This window comes from Haemorhous mexicanus, chromosome 17 (genome assembly GCF_027477595.1).
Source record: "Haemorhous mexicanus isolate bHaeMex1 chromosome 17, bHaeMex1.pri, whole genome shotgun sequence".
Taxonomy (NCBI): domain Eukaryota; kingdom Metazoa; phylum Chordata; class Aves; order Passeriformes; family Fringillidae; genus Haemorhous; species Haemorhous mexicanus.
In genome coordinates this window covers 234,231-250,942 of record NC_082357.1, presented here as the reverse complement: position 1 = coordinate 250,942, position 16,712 = coordinate 234,231, and the positions used below count along the sequence as shown (strand labels likewise).

Sequence of the window (16,712 nt, the reverse complement as noted above, 5' to 3'; positions counted from 1 at the left end):
TACAAAACTAAATACATTAGTATAGTAAATGGGCTCTGTTGCACTCCCCCTACAAGACAGGAACAGAGCAAATCATCATCCTAAGAAGCACCAGGAAACTCAGGTCAGAACTTCACCAGAAACCAATTTGTAGGTGAAAGGCTGCAGCTCTCCCACTATGCTTGGAATTATGCAGAGTATTATTTACCTGAGATGCAAACAATTTTGGATTGAAATCAAGTTTTAGAAGTTAGAGCCTGCATTCTTAGCATTTGAAGCACACAGGCACTTGCTGATGGTGCAGGACAACTATCCTTGCTCTCCCAGGTATTCCTGTAAGGAAGTGGGGTGCTTCTGCCAAAGCCAGTATGAAATGTCCTGTCATATGGCCTACAGAAATCTCACACACACACCCCTCTTGTACTTGCAATAAACACAGTGACTAGATAAAGCAGAGTTTTTTCCACATCCCTTTTTCAAATGCATTACCTGGTAATTCCTGTTGCTCCTACACTGGTACATCACGTTCCATTTACAATATCCATTAAAAGCCATCTTACTACACATTCCACAATTCTGTCAAGTTCATCTGCATCAGAATTATCTTTATGCCTCTTCTACATGTGATGCATCCCCTGCCATTGGAATTGCTGTACCTACCCCAGACTCAATTTGGTTAAATTTGATCCCTGTACAGTGCAAAGTCTGAATTTTGGGGAAGGGAAAGAATTCTTAGAGATTACCTTACCTTTTTTGCAAAGTAATAATGGGGCACCTCTATACCAAGAAGGAGCTGGAAGGATGAAGGCAATGGAAAGCTGTCCTGCAGCAAAAGGCCATGCTCTTCAGTGCTGAAGAATGATAAAATCCAAACATCCATCTGGAAAGGGAAGCAAAGCACTATTTTATTTTTATGCTGCAATATCCTTCTTTTTATTTTCCATATTCACTTGGCAGAAGCTTCTCTTGACAATAGTATGACCTATCCATTCAGACACACAGCTGCTGTGTGGCAGAGCCACACTCTTCCTCCCTGCAGTGAGCAGCCAGCACCTTGCTCTGCATTCCAGACTGCTCCTCCTGCACAGGAGCTCCACCTCTGCCTCTGCAACCCGCTGCACCCACCAGAAAGAGAGAAGGCCCTGGCACAGATGTCTGCTTCAGGCATCCCTCTGAGAGGTCTGGCTCAGGGCAAAGAAACAGAATCACAGAATAAGAGAACCACAGAGTGGTCTGGGTTGGAAGGAGCCTTAAAAACGATCTTTTTTAAAAAACATCCTATTATTCCCATTGTAAGTTTATCAGCTCACTGACTGCTTTGAGTTCCCAGGAAATACATCATCCATGCAAAGATAGTTCCTCTAACAGTTTAACTATCGACCTGACTCAAGTTAAAATAATATTCATTTTCAGCAGAACTTCACTAAGTCATTTAATAAGGCATAAGCAGAAAGTAAAATGTTCTGTTGAATAAGGGGCAAAAAGTTGCATTCCTTTTATATCTTTTTTTCAACTTTACTTAGAAGCCAAACATTTTTAAGTTTTTTACTTGAGTAATATTAGGGTCAATTGTTCTTCTCTTTGCTAGAAGACCCTAGCCAGGCCTTTTGAGACATCCTTATCCCATTTCCCCTGTTTACTGTGATCTTTTCATGGTTCTTCTAGGGTCATTTAAACAAACAAAAGACACAAAGAGCTTTCTATATCTAATTTTATGAGATTAGTTAAAACAAGGCACAAATCAAAAACCTTGAGATTAAAATGGATGTTTCAAATCAATGCAATGTTTATGCAGGATAGGCAGTTCTGTACAAACAAATTGGTAAGGAACACTACAAGTACAATAGCAGGGGAAGAAGGGGAGACTTGTGTGTATGATGAAAGAAATATTTGATTAGATATTTTCTGATCAATAAAAATGAAAATGTTTTTCTAATGTAAAAAAGACCATAACAGAAAATTTGGGATGTCCCATAAAAATGCACGATATCTCTCCAGAAAAGCAGAAGATGGGAGGGACTGGGTAGAAGAGCATATTTCTCTGTTCACCTCAACAGTACTGTCCCTGTTATTCTATCAAGTCAATTCTTGCTGCTTAAAGTGTACTCAGTATAAAAAATCAGCAATTTTTTAAATTACAAACTTCTAGCTTATCCATCTACCCAATAATGTCACCTGAAAAACTGCAGTCCAGATAGAAGCTTGCATTATGGTCATTCCCAAAATTCTATCACAGCTAAAGAAATCCCCTTTTTTTCCTCTTCACTGTATGCAAGCTTGGCCCAAGCCAGAGACCTGCCATAGAGGGACTGCCTGAAGCACAGACAGCAAACACAGGGTTCACTACTCATTTTTGCATGTACTAATATCTACTACCCACTCCTACACCTTTAATGAAGCAGGAAGGATTTACTACTTGGACAGGTAGTAAACTCCATGTAAAACAAATAAAACAAATTAAAAAGTCCATACTGTGCCCTCTGTCTGGATTTTCTTTTGGTCTGGAGGTTGGAGGCCTGCTTCAGGAATTACTTCACATACAAAAAGTCTTGGCTCACTCTGGTCCCAGAAATGGCAAGCAGGGATGTGACTGTGCAACTCTGGATACTCCACTACAAACCTATCAAGAGACAAGAAAAAATGTAGAAAGAGACAAAGTAATTCCAGCCCATTCATTGCATGAGTGTAAATAAAGCTCTAGCCAAGGGATCATTCTCAGTTATTTAAACTCTGTATTAGATCATTAACCAGACATTTTCTGGGGGTTACCTCAGCTCTGCCTTCAAACCATGGAAGCTTTAAGATGGGAAGAGCCCTCTAAAATCACCAAGTCCAACCATGCACCCAGCACCACCAGCACGTTCAGCACTAAACCATGTCCCAGAGTGCCACATTTGCACGTTTTTTGAACACTTCCCAGGAGGAAAGTGTTCCCACCTTTGCCATGGCCAGCCTGTTCCAATGCCTGACAATTCTACCAGAAGAAATTTTCCCTAATACCCAATCTAAATCTTTACTGCCACAACCTGAGGCCATTTCCTCTCATCCCACTGATTGTTACTTGGGAGAACAGATCAACCACCACCTGACTACTGCATGTCAAGAATCCTGAGGCACTGTGGAACAGCACAAGGACTTCCCCTGCAGACTTGGTGTCCTGGTTGACTATATGATGCTTTTATCCCAAATTGTCTTGTTCTCTTGTTCTGTTTATGCTGAATAATAGGTTTTGCACCTTTAAGACCTGTTGTGAGAGTGAAGGAGGCAGAGAAGAGGCATGCAGTTTGTTCTCAGACACTGCACTCTCTCCTCCACATTCCTGCTCCTGGACTGTGCTGTCTGTGGATGAACAGACAGTGGGACAGAGCTGTCCTTTGCTTGTAGTTAGTTTTAGCTAGCTGAGGCAAAGAAGTTCCCTGGACTGTGGGGTTTTTTTTTCCCTTTGGACCTCTTTAAACCTGCTCTGGACTGAACACCCAGAAGAGAACCAGCAGCTAGTACCTGTGGCCCACAAGATTCCCAGCGCCAGAGGGACTGATAAGGGACTGAGTGAGCTGAACTGGAATCTGGGGAGGGGACTTTCTCAGTTTGTCATCTCTTTTGGAGCAGCAAGGGGTTTTATTGTTTAATATTGTTTAGGTTTTATTGTTTAATAAACAGGTTTTTCCACTTTTCTCCAAGGATGTATTTTCTCCTGAACTGGTTGGGGGAAGGGCCAATTGAATCTGCTTTTCTAGAGGAGCCCCTTCAGGAGCTCTCTCCCAAATTTGCCCTGAACCCAAGGACACTTGAGAAAGCCAGTCTCTGTCAGAAGTCAAAATAAAATCTTACTGCCTCTGTTGAGGATTTGTTGCAGATTGAGGAGTTTTTGAGGAACAATGGCCATATTCATCCGATGCACAATCCAGCCTGCTTGGGATAATGGACAATGGACACGTTCACAAACAATAATGGGCATATTCAGAAAATGGGGTCGGTATATCCTTGAAAGGGATACAAGAAGAGTCAAATGGACTCAGCAAGTTTGTCAGTGAGCTTGGGAAAGTGAGGAAAAAGACAGTTCATGGGTGGGACAGAAAACCACAGCCAGACATGTGAAAAGTCAGATGATCCAATCAGCACCCTATCTTAGACACATGAACAGCTAGGCCTGGCCAGTCATGTATTAGCTAGAGACAGTACAGAATTATTACAAATACTGTCTTTTGAGGGATACTAAATTTGGCTTCACTGGATCATACTGGTTGTGGTGTGATGTCCCTGAACCTCCGCATCCCGCACTGTTCCCCCCATGTGCCTCCTTTGGGCATTTCAACACTGCTTCAGTGCCAGCTACGTCAAGACTCCAGACACACAGAATCACACTATTTTAGCAATGGCATAGTGTTCATTCTTCTGAAAAAATGTCAAATTATTTAAAAGAAAAACCAAAGACGTCATTAAAGTATTTTCTCACTTGCTGTCACCACTAAAGGGTGGAAGTTGTGGGGAGGATTGGAGTAGGGCTAGAGGGCAAATTGAAAGAGACATTCAAAGAGGTGCAGAAATGGCCTAAGTCCTCTCCCTGCCATAGAATTCAAAATCAGTAAATCAAAAAAAGAATTTTTTTGGCAAAAAAAACCTGGGAGTGTTTAGATTTTGCCTCAGGATGTGGAAAGAGAAGCTTAAGAGGTCAAGATCATTATCACTTTCTGCTGAACTGACCTGAATTTGAAGATCCTTCAAAAGGATGCACAGATAAATGGATTATTCACACAGACACTATCTAACACTCAAACAGTGAAACAGCATTCCTGGCTTGGGTTGGCTTCTGTTGGACTACACAAGATACTGCACTTGGAAACAATTTCCTCACTTAACTCTTGACAACACTACTCCACAATTAACCAGGATGTAAGACCCCAGATTTGCATTGGCCTTAGTTTTTGATGAGCTGGGCAGTTTCTTCTGGCTTTCAGTGGAAAGGAGAGTAATTCCTTTTCTTTGCTTGCAATACCCATAGCAGATAGTAGCTAAAAAAGCAATCCACCTGTTCCAATGCTGGTTTTTCTTAAGAAAAATACGATCAGAAAAATTATTGTAAAATCAAATGGGAATTTGTACTCTAATTTTACAGCATACTTTCACAAGTATTCCCACTTCCCACCAGCACTGCATTGTGCTGCTAGAATTTCTAATGCACTTCCTACAGCACAGTTTGCATGAACAGAAAGGCATCAGCTCTAGATAGACACGTCATGAGTTTTTAGTCACACAAACTCAATTTTTATTATATTTTAAAAAGACCTTATTCCTACAAGGACCCTCAGAATGTCCTCTTCTCAGTTCCCTATTATGCAAACTCTTCAAGGAAGGGTAGCTTTCCAAGATTTTTTTAAATTTAAAGATCTGGATCCTGATTCCATTCATGTAATACCTCTGTACAAAACCCCCAACACCAAATCATCTTCTCCTCAGAAATCTCTAGCTTGATATGGCTTCTGAAGTGCTAGTAGCTCTCCCTGAATTTCTCTTCTATGAATTTGTCCAGTATCTCCACAAGCACTTCCTTCAACCTCTCTACTGCCTTTGCAAGGATTTCCTTGGCTCAGCTGCGTGTTGGCTGAAGAACTCCCTCCTGCTTATTCTGAGCTTGCTTTTGGGGTGTGTTGATTTGGCATAGCCTGCTGACTGGCTGCAGGGGTGGGGGGGCATGCATCTCAGGGGTAGCTTCTGTGAGAAGCTGCTAGAAGCTTCCACCATGTCTGACGGAGCCAATCTCTGATGGCTCTGGAGATGGACATGCTGCTGGTCCAATTGGAGAGGCTGGTAATGCCTCTGTGATAAGGTATTTAAGAACAGAATCAGAACAGTGCACACGCAGGCTTCCCCCAGGGATGGGAGGCGCCAAGCCAGCACAGCCCACGGCGAGCCTTGCCTGCCCGGCCATCCCTGGCCAACTGTGCCACAGGCAGAAAGGCAAGGGCAGCTTCTCCCCCACGTCAGGAGAGTGTTCAGCAGCACCAGGGCAGCCATCACTGCCCCTGCAAGGGTGGCAGCATGGTGAGCAATTCCCTGACGTGCAGCCTAGACAGGATCAACTTCTCAGCACTGCGGGATCCTGCAAGAACCTTTGAATGAGTGGAACTTGTTGACAATGCTGCCAACAAGCAGCAGTTTTTTTCTAGTCAAAGAAGAGGAGGAAGTGAGGACACGTGAGGGAGAACAACATGGTGACACCATGGTCAATGGAAAAGAGAGAGAGGAGGTGCTCCAAGCATTGGAGCTCAGGTTCCTCTGCAAGCCATGGTGAGGACCATGCTGAAACAAACTGCTGCCTGGTAATGCATGAAGTCCATGGGAGATGTAGAAATCCACACACAGCCCATGAGAAAAGTACTCCTGCCAGAGCAGGTGGATGCTAGAGAAAGCTGCAGTCTAGTAGAAGACCTGAATAGAGAGAGAGAGCCCTTGCTTCTAAACTGGAGCAGTGTATCCTTCAAAGACTGCACCCCATGGACAAGCCACAACAGTTTTGGGAAGACTGTTTGCCTGTGGGAGGGACCCCATGGCATAGCAGAGGAAAGAATCCTCTCCCTGAGCAAACAGAAGATCTTGAGTGACAAACTGACCAAAACTCCCATGTCCTATCTCCCTGAAGGGTGGGAAGGAGGGAAGGGCTAGAGGTAAAAGAACTGTTTTAAGGACTTATTTTACTTCTCATGATCCTCCTCTGACTTTGTTAATAATAAATATACCTTTAAATTTAAACCCATTTTGCCCTTAGAGGGTTTTTCTCCCAGTCCTTATCTCAACTCATGAACCCTTTGTTAATTCCCTTTTTTTTTTTCTTCCCTCCTCTCTGCCCAACTATAAAGACAAGGGTAAGCAAATGACTCTTGTGGGTGCCTAGTGTTTGGCCAATGTCAAACCATTACACTCCCTAGCTCGGACTATTGGAATAGATAGGGATGCAGCTTGATGGACATATAATTCAGTGTTAATTAGTTCTTTAGATACAAATAATTAAATTCGTACAAGCTCCTTCCCAAGACGGAGGATTGACAGAATCAGGGTATGCTTGTCTCCATAGGGCAGACTTCCATCTTAAATCCACCATTAATTCTTCTTGAAGCAAAAGCTCCTTACTTGCCAATGCCTTGTCCAGCAGAAAGGCTCTCTCCACCATCTCCCTGTCCAGCCTTGAAATCAAAGAGCGTAACTTGGTCCATTTCAACATCATAGAAACAGATCTTGGAATCAATGTTCCCATCCGCCTACAAGACAGGAAAACAAAGGGTGCTGGAGCATGCAGTCAAAAAGAAGAATTAGGTAAGTTTATCCCATTATGTTGGCTGAAGAACTCCCTCCTGCTTATTTTGAGCTTGCTTTTGGGATGTGTTGATTTGGCATAGCCTGGTGATTGGCTGCAGGGGTGGGGGGGCACGCATCTCAGGGGTAGCTTCTGTGAGAGGCTGCTAGAAGCTTCCACCATGTATGCTTCATGCCCTCAGCTTTCTTTGTTGGTAATCACATGAGGTCATTCTTACTAAGAAACACCATAAAATTCCTGGTTCTTTTTCTATTCCAACAAGCCAAACTTGGATTCCTTTGAAATGCTACAAAGCAGCTTTTGTAACTAAAATATTCCTTTTCTGAATTGTTCCCAACACAGAACAAAGCCTTAAGAGAGCTTAATTAATGCTGGGACATGACACTTCATTAGATGACTCAATACACTGCCTGGACCAGGTAGGTTTATTTCTGAGAAGTGATTCTTGAGTCCTCAGTAATCTTGACCCACACCAGCCTTTGAACCAACGGAAAAGTCCCAGATGGTGAGTGAAGAGCTGTGCCTCACCCTGCTGACAAGGATGCTGACTTTGCTGCCATTAGCATTGCACTTCACAGACAAAATGTCTCCGTGGCCCGGGAGCAGCTTGGATAAACTCTTGCTGTTGCAGTGCACTTTTGCCTCTCTGTGGGAAGGAATAAACTTCAATTATATGGTGGCAAGCAACTGGCAATTTAGCAAGTTATGGGTAAGACTTTTAAAAGCAAACTACTCTGACTATATGAGACAGCTGCCCCAGACTCCCACTTGCTCTCCAGAGGATTGCTGTCAATGTCTTTCAGGACTAAGTTAACAGACACTCTTTCCTCAGCAGGAATAAACATCAGTGCTTCTACAGGATTCCCAAAACATGGCTATACAGCAAGAACATCTGAACATAATTCTCAATTCAGAGGCCTGTTTCCTACAGAAATAAGCTGAACAGTACCATGAATGTTGAATAGAGCCCATCACATAAAAGTTCTGTGTATGGAAAGCACACAGTGCAGCAGAAGTAAAGAAATGTCATTAGCGGGGCATATTTATATATTTTATTATCTCAAAAGGATTTTATTGCTGGTATAGATACAAACCCAGAAATCAGTCAGCAACAAAGAGGACAAATCTCATGAAACGAAAGAATGCAGCAAAAAGTGACAGCAATTTATAGCTACAATACAATCTCATGAAAAAAACAAGTTTGACTCTATAAAAATAACATTTGTTCTCAGTCAATTATGGTGTCCTGAAATTGAAGTGTCATAATTTGAGAAAGGGTATTTTCAGTACCAAATGCAAAAATTTATCATAGCATGCATGAGTGGATCTATTTTTTCTCACTATCAAACATCATAATCCAATATTTATGCTAGTTATAACCTGCTCGAATCTAATAACCTTCAAACTGTCCCAGGTGGAACATGTGTGATCTCAACCCAAGTAGTTTCCAGATGGCAACTAACTAGACTTTAGCATTTCTCTGGTGACAGCATGCAAAGAAGAACAGAATCTGTTTCATTCTTCAGGTTTTTCAGCTTTTCAAAATTATGTTTGTCATCAGCAGCTACATTTTCAAAATGAACATCATGTCAGTATCTTTTTCACATTCGTCATTATGAGAGTACAGCGACCTTTGAAAAAAGTCAGGTAAACTCCTTAACCTAAACAGGAGAAAGAAAACGTCTCCACAGTTCTAGGTTCCATAGATTCATTGAAAGAAGTTTGCTGATTTATGAGGAGATACAAGACCTGGCTTTATTTCAGCTCTTTTGAGATTCAAGTCTTGTTCAAGATACTAAAAGAAATGGGACATCCTTAGCTTGATCTTCCATAAATTCTCCACACACTTTAAAATGCACTCAAATATCCCTCACGGTATCCTCTTTTTAAAATAATAATCATCATCATCATCCTCATCAATCCGTGACTTGCCTAATAATTCCATGGTTCCTCCCTTGCTTTGGAAATTTGCCAGCAGTTCACATAGCTGCATGTGTTGTCTCACGATTCAAAGGGACTGTTGCTTTTCATCAAATCAAAAACAGCTAAAGATTCCCCACAAAATACACGCTTAACTATAAACAGATTCTTTTAAAAGCCTTATTAATACCTGCGTGAGAGATCAAAGATTTTCAAGTGAGCCAGATCAGTTCCCACAGCCAGGAAATTCCCACAGACATCCAGGAGGCACGGATTCCCCTCTGCTTCAGAGAACACGAGCAGCTGTTTAACTGTGCCCTGGGAAGAAATGTGTAACACCAGGTTTGTGTGGCCACAGCGCCACTAGAAAGGACTTAGTTCGTCACCAAGTTGAGTCACAAATTGCTGAACTTCTATGTTAGATGAATCACTCCAAGCAAATTGGAGAAACATACACACACACAAATGCAATCTGGGTTTCAGGTATGTACATAACCTCAAAAAAAGTCTAAATTTAAAGGCATCATTCTGCAATAATTTCCTCTTTGGTAACACAACCTTTACCAAGTGAAAGACATACAGAAATATCAAGTCCCTGAAAGTCCTTAAATATATAGCTGTAAAAACAAATACATTATATTTATGTGATGAATCACACCCATTCTAAAATATAGTATTTGTTTCCTAAATAAAATTATGTATCACAGAACTCTGATAATTAGATTTCTCTTTTTGGTTCTCACAGACTAGCAGAGGCTGCAAAGGTTCACACAAAATGTGCAAGCGATATTTTTCATTATCTTGTAAGAATATTCAGTACAATCATCTTCCTGAAAGTAGTATATGTATCTCAACCTGCATGCAATTTAGACCATCCTAAAGTCTGTAAATACTTATTAGTTACACGGCAGTAATGTTCAGAGTGGCAGACTTTTTAAAGAGCACAAAATGTCAAAGATCTTTCTGCTGAAATACTCAAGATATATTTGAGTACTGTATTACGACAAGGAAGAGTTAATAGATTTAGGAAGATCATGCACATTACTTTTAAGCTCTAATACCAATCTTTGAAAACAACAAGGCCTTTTTATCCCCTTCACGGTGCTCCTTACCTGCCAAGTGCGGACCTGAATCCGATACGGCTCCACTGTGTAGAGATTCTCTCCATGAACAGACAGAACTGGAGAGTCACAAAGGAAAGAGCCTGGAACAATCACAACAGAGCCATCATTACAATAAATATGTTCTGTAAAAAGAAAAACAAAGTAACTTATAGCACACAATTTCCACTACCTTACACCAAATCTCTGTTTTGATCTATCAGTCACTATTGAATCCCAACACCTTGGTGTTTTAGCCTTCTTCCATACTGCCACTACATTTAAAAGCTGGGGTTCCCATTACAAACAGGTGTCAGTACATTCTGTCCATGGAAACAATTGAGAAAGGAAGGGCAAAGAGCTGATACGAGGAGTGAGAGAAAGAAAAAAAAAAAAGTGTAGTGTGAGGTTCTGGTAAGAGAATTCACTTTTCCCTTCTGTGAACTGCTACTGAAGAGGGATAACAGAATCTCTGTCAGAACAGTGGCTCTGCAATAACTTCAGAAGTGTTAGACTGTTAGGACCTTGGTGGTAATAAAGCAATGATTCAGCATGGGAAAAGTTATAAAATATATCAGTAAATATAGACAAGCAGAAAACACTTAATGATTCTTAAAAGACAAATCCCAAGATTTAGGATGGAATTGATGGAATTCTTCACCACTTATTTCTCAAGGCAGAAATATTTAGGGAGAATTAATCATTTAAAAACCTAATTTACTCTACTTGGCACTGTACAGAGCAATTTACAGGATAACTTCTCTTGAGAGCTGGGACAAAAAGCCTCCTTACCAGTTCCTATGTGAGTGCTATGTAACCTTGATTACACTTTCTCTCAAGCAAAGTGGAAAAGCGTTCAATAGTCATTGTCATGTCTTATCTGTAAAGGCAACAGGAGTCACAGCTACAAAAGTAGGAAAAAATTGTTCTTCTTGATCAAATCAATGGTGTACTTAAATACAAAAACAAGTAATTCTAGCCTCAGGCAATGTTTTGTGCAAGGCCCTCTATAATGTAATTTAGCTATATCATATAAAAGCTTTCTCTAGCCCTGAGTTTTTCCAGTCTAGAAGAAGGTACCCCGGCCAATGACAGCGGGGTTGGAACAAGATGTGCTTTAAAATCCCTTCCAACCCAAACCGCTCTTTGATTCCATGCTTGCAGTGCATCAGCTACCATGAATGAACATATAACTTTGGAAGAAAAGAAGCATTCAGACTCTGACCAATGTTTTAAGTCCAACCTGCACTTCTGAAGGTATCTCCTGAGCACTCAAAGACAGTCACTTGCTTCCCATTCCAGAATACTATGGCATCCTAAAACAAACAAACAAAACACCAAATAAATATATGCTTTTAGTTCCTTTTGGAAGCATGCAGGAAATCGTGCAGTAACATGGCAACAACTCCCCTACACTAGCCACCAGTTACTAGTTCCTCTGGTCATTGGGTTTGAAGGCTTTTAGCAGCCCAGAGGTTCTCTGGGTTCTGGTGAACACCCTAGAGCATTTCTGACTCCTGCTTTGTCTTAGAAAGAACCAGCTCCACTGCAGCACCATTGCTACTGTTACAACAATACCTTCATAACACACTGGTTTGAATATTAAAAAAAAAGACTTATCTTAAAGACTTAGGAAGTTTGGTCTTGACAAACCTAATCAGGCAACTGATTAGGCAAATCAACAACAACAAAAAACCCAAACCAATTAACCTGAGTAGCAAAGACTCCACTAGCATTCATATCAACACGAAGGCTGTGAGTGGTTCCTGTGCTGAAGATTGTCACATTGAAGAGGTTGGGAGACACCTGTACCACGGCCACCTCCTGATGAAAATGTGCCAACATGGCCTGCTCACTGAGGATCACCACGGAGCTGATGTTGTTCACTGCCAGCAGGTTTTTTCGGGACCCCCACTGTACATAATGGGAAAAGAAAAAACACACCATTTCATCTCTAGTCTTGAATTGCCACAGCAGTGTCCCAAGAGAAGTAACACGGGAAAAGATAGAATAAATATTTTTATACATATGCAAAGTCCTACTATGCAAATACAAACTAAAGGGAATGACTGGGAAATATGAAAGATTCAAACTATTATGCTTCTTACCCAGTGTACTGGTTTAAAAGACATGCGCCTGCCAAGGAAGGCAGGAACCTTCCTGGAATGGAAAGATAGCCCCCTCCCCCCAAACTATTATAATTTCACAAATACAGGGCTTCCAGAAAAAAAATATGGGAAAAGGAATAACAGTTCTTTTCTAGAAAATATATGTCTATAGAACAGAACAAACAAAAAACAACAAAGGAAAGAGCCGTACGTTCTCCCACCAGCCAAGCCACTTCCCCCGGTTGTAGCTGTGACCACAACCAGCGGGTGGCCCGTGGGGCGAGGGGAGGGTCTGCAGGGGCTCTGCCACGGCTCAGGCAGGCTCGACTGTGAGCCCTGAGCCTCCCCGGGCTTAATGGTGGCCTCAGGCAGACAACAAATAGGAAGCAATTCCTTTGAGAAAACCTAACCCTCAGCATTATCCACCCCAATTTTTTTTCTCATACCAACACGTTACATTGAACTTACACTTTTTAACATGCATTATCCTAATTACATACATACATACATACATGCAGATATGGATACAGGCACAATATCATAGACAGTTCACCCCAAAACAAGGTCCCATTGAGGTAAATGTTATGTTTCTGCACCACCTACTAAGTGCAACCATGTCCCTGACAAAGACAACCCAACAAATGGCATTGTCTTTGCTCGAAGCAGAATTCATCCAAATAGTCCTTCCTGACACACCTCTCATATGTACCACTGGAATCTTATCACCACCTGCGGTACACAGGGGTTCAGATTGTGCAGGGCCAGCTTGCTTAGTGGAACCTCTGTGTTAACTAACCCTGTAGCCTTTGCTCAGGGCAGATCCCGCTGCTCGAAGGTCCTATGTCCTGTTGTCTTCAATGTTGTTTTTAGTAGTCCATTGCACTGCTCAACTTCCCCAGCAGCTGGTGCATGGTAAGGAATGTGGTATGCCCACTAAATATCATGTTCTCTAGCCCAAGTGTTTAATAAAGTGTTCTTGAAATAAGTCCCATTGTCTGACTCAATCCTCTCAGGGGTACCATGTCTCCAAAGGACCTGCTTTTCAAGGCCAGGATGGTGCTCCAGGCAGTAGTGTGAGGCACAGTGTAGGTCCCCCACCATCCAGTGGTGGCTTCTACCATTGGGAGCATATAGCTCTTGCCCTGGCAGGCTTGAGGCAGTATGATGTAATCGTTCTGCCTCCCCACACTTACACTGGACTACTGCCTACCCTACCATAGGGGCTATACCCGCCTGGCCTGTTTGATGGCAGTGCACATTCCACTGTCATGGATTACCTGGGAGATGCTGCCCACAGTTAGATCTACCTCTCAGTCTCACGCCCCCTTATAGGTGGCACCTCTGTCCTGACAGCCTGAGGCATTGTGGGCCCATCGAGCTAGGAACAGCTCTCCCTCGTGTTGCGAGTCCAAATCTGTCTGTGACGCCTCGATTTTTGCAGCCTGATCCACCTTTTCATTTTCGGTTCTCCTTATCAGCCCGACACTTGGGGACATGGGCATCCACATGACAGACTTTCACAGGTAGCTTCTCCACTCAAATGGCAATGTCTTGCCATTCTGCAGCAAGTCCAGACTGGCTTTCCTCTACACTGCCAGCTGGCCTTCTTCCACCTGTCCAGCCACCCCCATGGAGCATATGCCAACCCCCAAAAATCAGTGTAAAAGTAATTGGCCAGTTCTCTCATTCAGCAATGTCCAGGGCCAACTGGATGCCTTTGAGTTGCACAAACTAGCTTGACCTACCCTCTCCTTTGGTACCTTCTGTTAGTTGTCACCTGGGGCTCCATTTTCAGTTCATTCCTACAATGTGACATGAACCATTAGTGAAAAGAGCATAACATGTTTCTTAGCCAGCAGTTGATTGTATGGTGGAGTTTCCTCGGCTTACATCACCTGTTCCTGCTCTTCATCTGCCAGAACAAAATCCTCACCTTCAAGCCAATTCATAATTATTTCTAAGATCCCAGGGTGATCTGGGTTTCCAATACAGGGCCGCTGTTAATCAAGGCAATCCACTTCATGTAGCATCGGTGGTGTGATGGATAGAGGGAACTTTTCCTTTTAACAACTACCTCAGCACTGGCAGCCGGGGTACCAGAAGAAGTTGTGCCTCTGTGCCAATCATCTCTGAGGCAGCCTGAACTCCTTCACAGGCTGACAGGATCTCTTCTCTTGGGGTGTAGATGGCTTTGGACCCTCTGTAACTTCAGCTCCAGAATCCCAGTGGCTGGCCCAGAGTCTCCCCAGGCACCTTCGGCCAAAGGCTCCAGGACAAGCCATTGTTCCTGGCTGCAGAGTGGAGCACATTCCTCACCTCTGGTTCTGTCCTGACGGGGCCAAGGGCTATCACATGAGCGATCTCCTGCTTGATCTGGGCAAAGGCTTGTTGCTGCTGTTCAGGGCCCCAGTGGAAATTGTTCTTCTTGCAGGTGACCATGTAAAGAGGGCTCACAAAATGACTGTACCCCAGGATGTGAACTCTGCAGAAACCTATGCCACCTAGGAAAGTTTGCGTTTCCTTCTTGCTGGTCAGTGGAGACACTGCCATGGTCTTGTCGATGACCTTGGTGGGTATCTGGCACCGTCCGTCTTGCCACTTCACTCCTAGGAACTGGATCTCTCAAGCAGGTGCCTTGATCTTAGTCTTTTGGATGACAAAACCAGCTTTCAGGAGAATCTGGATGATCCTTTCTCCTTTTTCAAAGAATTCTGCTGCCGTGTTCCCCCACATGATGATGTCATTGATGTACTGCAGGTGTTCTGGAGCCTCACCCTTCTCCAGTGCAGTCTGGATCAGTCCATGGCAGATGGTGGGGCTGTGTTTCCACCCCTGGGGCAGTCGGTTCCAGGTGTACTGCACGCCCTTCCAGGTGAAAGCAAACTGAGCCCTGCATTCTGCTGCCAGAGGAATGGAGAAAAAAGTGCTAGCAATGTCAAAGGTGGCAAAGCACTTTGCTGCCTTGGACTCCAGCTCGTACTGGAGTTCCAGCATGTCCGGCAGAACTTAGTGATGGTGTAACTTCAAGCCACAATAGTCCACTGCCAATCTCCACTCCCCATCAGACTTGCACACAGGCCCAATGGAGCCAAAGGAAAAGTGGGCCTTGCTGAACACTCCTTGGCTCACCAGCTCATGGATCATCTTGTGAATGGGGATCCTGGCATCTTGATTTTTTTGGTACTACTGGTAATGCACTGTTGAGGTGGCAATTGGTACTTGCTGTTCTTCTACCTTCAAAAGTCCTAACCACAGAAGGATTTTCTAAGTTCAGGTAAGGTGTTTAGCTGCTTAGTTCTTTCTGTCTCCACAGCAGCAATTCCAAAAGCCCATCAATGTCCTCTTGGGTCTTTGAGGTATCCGTTCTTAATGTAGTCAATGCCCAGAATACATGGGGCATCTGGGTCAGTTACAATGGGGCGCTTCTGCTAGTCCTTCCCAGCCAAGCTCACTTCAGCTTCCAACAACCTCAGCTCTTGAGAACCCCCTGTAACCCCAGAAACAGAGACTGTTTCTGACCCCACACATCCTGGTGGCATTAACATACAGGGAGCAACAGTGTCAACAAAAGCCTTGTACTCTTGTGGGTTTGACATGCCAGGCCATCAGATCCACACAGTCCAGTAGACATGGTTGTCCCCTGCTGCCCCTACCTGGCTAGAGGTAGGACCCCTCTATGTATTCACTAGTTCTTGTGAATACATATGAGAGGTACCTTCCAGTGGGTCAGATACTTGCCCATGGGAAACTGGTACTGCACTCACTGTCACTGACTTCCCTTTTCCCTCCTCCTTCAGTTCTTGTATTCAGGGTGCCAGGACACAGGGAGGTTTCCTGTCCCACCATCTCATGTCTTCTCCATGACTGAGTAGGAAATATCCTAAGTCAGTTGGTGGGGTATACCTGCTCTCTCTGTCTGGAGGGCATCCGGCCCTGACTTCAAGGGCTCTGGTTTGTACTGGTGCTAAGGTAAATCTCCCTGAGTTTTTTACTATCATCCTTGAGACTCTCGACCAATGTCTCTAGAGCAGAGATGTGGGTCTGCATCAGGCCTTGGACCCTACTCTCGTAATTCCTAAGTTTGCTTGCTACAGCGCCCATTGTCTCTTGGTTGCCCCTGAGATGCATGTTTGCCTTCAAACTGGAGTATTCAGATGGTCCCTGATGTGCCAGAGTCCGCCACATTTGCACTATGCACCTGACCTTGTCAGGGTCATTATCACATTGTCCATTCCTTCCAAGAGGTGTCTCCAACACTGCCATTTCTCTCAGGCATTGAATCCCTCCTCCATG

At 43.4% G+C, this 16,712-nt stretch overlaps 1 protein-coding gene across 3 annotated transcripts in view; it reads right to left on the bottom strand.

The window, feature by feature from the left end:
* IFT140 (intraflagellar transport 140) overlaps positions 1 to 16,712 on the bottom strand; it is an 85,044-nt gene that overhangs the window by 45,975 nt on the left and 22,357 nt on the right. For all 3 annotated transcript variants that reach the window (XM_059861691.1, XM_059861690.1, XM_059861692.1), the window contains exons 10-17: positions 12,022 to 12,225; positions 11,555 to 11,627; positions 10,324 to 10,415; positions 9,402 to 9,529; positions 7,820 to 7,937; positions 7,108 to 7,235; positions 2,452 to 2,599; positions 728 to 859 (exon numbers count right to left, since the gene is read on the bottom strand). In XM_059861691.1, the coding sequence (XP_059717674.1) occupies positions 728 to 859; positions 2,452 to 2,599; positions 7,108 to 7,235; positions 7,820 to 7,937; positions 9,402 to 9,529; positions 10,324 to 10,415; positions 11,555 to 11,627; positions 12,022 to 12,225 (1,023 nt within the window). The remainder of the gene's footprint in view (positions 1 to 727; positions 860 to 2,451; positions 2,600 to 7,107; positions 7,236 to 7,819; positions 7,938 to 9,401; positions 9,530 to 10,323; positions 10,416 to 11,554; positions 11,628 to 12,021; positions 12,226 to 16,712) is intronic.